This window comes from Pyxicephalus adspersus, chromosome 9 (assembly GCF_032062135.1).
Source record: "Pyxicephalus adspersus chromosome 9, UCB_Pads_2.0, whole genome shotgun sequence".
Taxonomy (NCBI): domain Eukaryota; kingdom Metazoa; phylum Chordata; class Amphibia; order Anura; family Pyxicephalidae; genus Pyxicephalus; species Pyxicephalus adspersus.
The window spans coordinates 47617735-47620123 of NC_092866.1; the positions used below are offsets into that span (position 1 = coordinate 47617735).

At 35.2% G+C, this 2389-nt stretch overlaps 1 protein-coding gene across 1 annotated transcript in view; it reads right to left on the reverse strand.

Annotated features, from left to right (window-relative positions):
- SLC5A12 (solute carrier family 5 member 12) overlaps positions 1-2389 on the reverse strand; it is a 28375-nt gene that overhangs the window by 13667 nt on the left and 12319 nt on the right. Inside the window, exons 5-6 of the mRNA XM_072421537.1 lie at positions 1953-2107; positions 721-861 (exon numbers count right to left, since the gene is read on the reverse strand). Of these exons, the coding sequence (XP_072277638.1) occupies positions 721-861; positions 1953-2107 (296 nt within the window). The remainder of the gene's footprint in view (positions 1-720; positions 862-1952; positions 2108-2389) is intronic.

Genomic DNA, 2389 nt, shown 5'->3' on the forward strand with positions numbered 1-2389 from the left:
ATATATACCCAGTATATGAAAACCAATAATGCATTATTTTTTTTAGGGTAATCCTTACATTTGTCAACTGAGCAAAATCATATCTAGAAAAAATGTACAGATAAAATAACAAGTTTATAAAGCTTTTAAGTAAAGATAAGATCCTATTTATTATCTTTAAAAATTATAGCAAGCTGCAGTTTTACTAATTGGGATCTATACATAAGCGATAACTTATAGCTATAAAACAATTTGTGTCTTCTAGCCTAGTTTTCTGATGATCTACACGTGTGCTAAGGGTTGTTTATGACATTGTTGTTATGATTGTAACATTTCATATAGAAACAGCAAAGTTCCTTTCATATCAGTTTATAAATTGCTATCATATGGGTAAAAAGACTTCTCGGAGAAAAGCCACAAACATTATTAGCCAAAGTTTTCTTATAGACAAGAAACATTGTTAAGTAAGTTTTTAAAATCAGTTTTCAATATGAATAATGTGTTTGTCCAGGCAAAACTTAACTTTATTGAATATGGAAAAATGTTTTTGTGTTGTGATATATATAGAATATTTGGATAAGTACCATCTCTAGCTGGTGATGATTGCAATGCATTTGGTGCAGCATTAGGAATCTTAATTGTGTTGTGAAAATAACACTAACAGTAAATGTTGGATCAGATTAAATATACCTAAAAGAGGTTTTGTCATTTTTTCAGATCTAGAGATTTGATTCAACTTACAGTTTTGCATGTTTTTCTGATTTGCAGGAAATGCATCTCTGAATAGTTGACTGGTTGACCCCATAAATTCCAAGCCATGTAAATGTTCCACCCACTGCAATGGTCCAGAAGGTGTGTCTTCTTAATGGATCTACACTAAAACTGCAAAAAAATAATACATTCAAATTAAAGTGATGCAAAAATACCTGCCGATTCTCGTAGAAATCCAAAGCATTGTCTCTGATGCACTGAAATCCCAAGCAGTGTTATCAACTCTGCCCAGTTCACCTTCATTATCTATGGAAGCCAGATAGAGCCAGGCACCATTGGCTTGCTTTGGTAAAGACAGCCTTAGAATGGCACATGCTTGTTTAGGACTGTTACAAAACTCTTCGCCCTTATGTTATGGAGATGAGGAGAGAAGAAATGTTTTATAGTCTTAAAATATTTATTCACTTTAAGTGTAAAGCCAAATAGTTTTTTTTAAGGAACTTACTATGGAAAAGTAGGAACTCTGTAAGATTTTTATACCAATCTATGGCCCCTCGGGAAAGAATAACCTCCACTGTTCTCTTGCTGATCATTGTCTCCATATAAAGTGTTGGGAAGTCCAACATTTTCAGGTCACAGGAACAGGAGGTGAGGGTAAATCTTCCATTGAGTAAATCCTGGTCTAACTGTCTAAGAGGGAAAATACTCCACTTTGGACAGATCTCCCCTTAGTTCCTGTGGTATCTCTGGACAGGAAGTAAAGAGAATTATCCTTGATGTGACAAAGACATTAATGTCTGGTTAGAATTTTAAAGCACACCTGTCGTAGACCCTACTGTTGGCCATTGTAGCCCTAATGACCACAGGTAAAAGGCCAGGCTGGGCATTATGGGTTTTTTCAAGTTTGCCTGCACAGTTGTTCAGTGATCTTCATCCTGAGGGCCATGCTGTTTTGTGCATTCATTTTTCTTTATAGATCCTAACAGAGAAGCCATCTTTCTGCAGCCTAACATGTAAATGACTTCTCCATGAGGACCTGTAGAAATTAACTACTTATTCAGAAATGACAACATGAATTAAAGAAAGATTCATTTCTGCATTTCTATCTGCCTGGTAAAACCGATATCTTACTTATCATACATTTTAATATGGTATAGTAAATGAAAAAATATTAGTTTAATGATAATTATACTATTAGAATTTATTTTGTTAAGTTTTACTTTTAGGGTCTTTGGAAAATATTAATTGTGCTTGATATTTACTCAACAATATCCAAACGTGATCCATTCATAGCTGTCTGCCATATGTTGCTTGGACCTCCATTTTGGATTGTTCCCTCAACAAGAACTGATAAGAATCCAACGACCATCACAACCATCTGGAAAGCATCTGTCCATACCACTGCCTTGAGTCCCCCCTAAGTGAGGAGAATAACACAAGAAATATCAACGCAATCCCGGGTTAGAAACCAGATAGAAAAGTGTAGATTATTGTCATGGCTGGTGTAATTGAATTAGTCATAGCTGGAATAATTGTACTTGCCGCCTGATTTCAAATATGAGTCTCTCCTGGAGAATTTCATGCTTTGCCCTTTTACGTGGCCACATAGATATCTAGTTTGTGAACTTTTTATAACTTAATATGTGCTATAGATCAGTGGTCGCCAACCTTTTCCTACCTGAGGACCACTAAATGCATG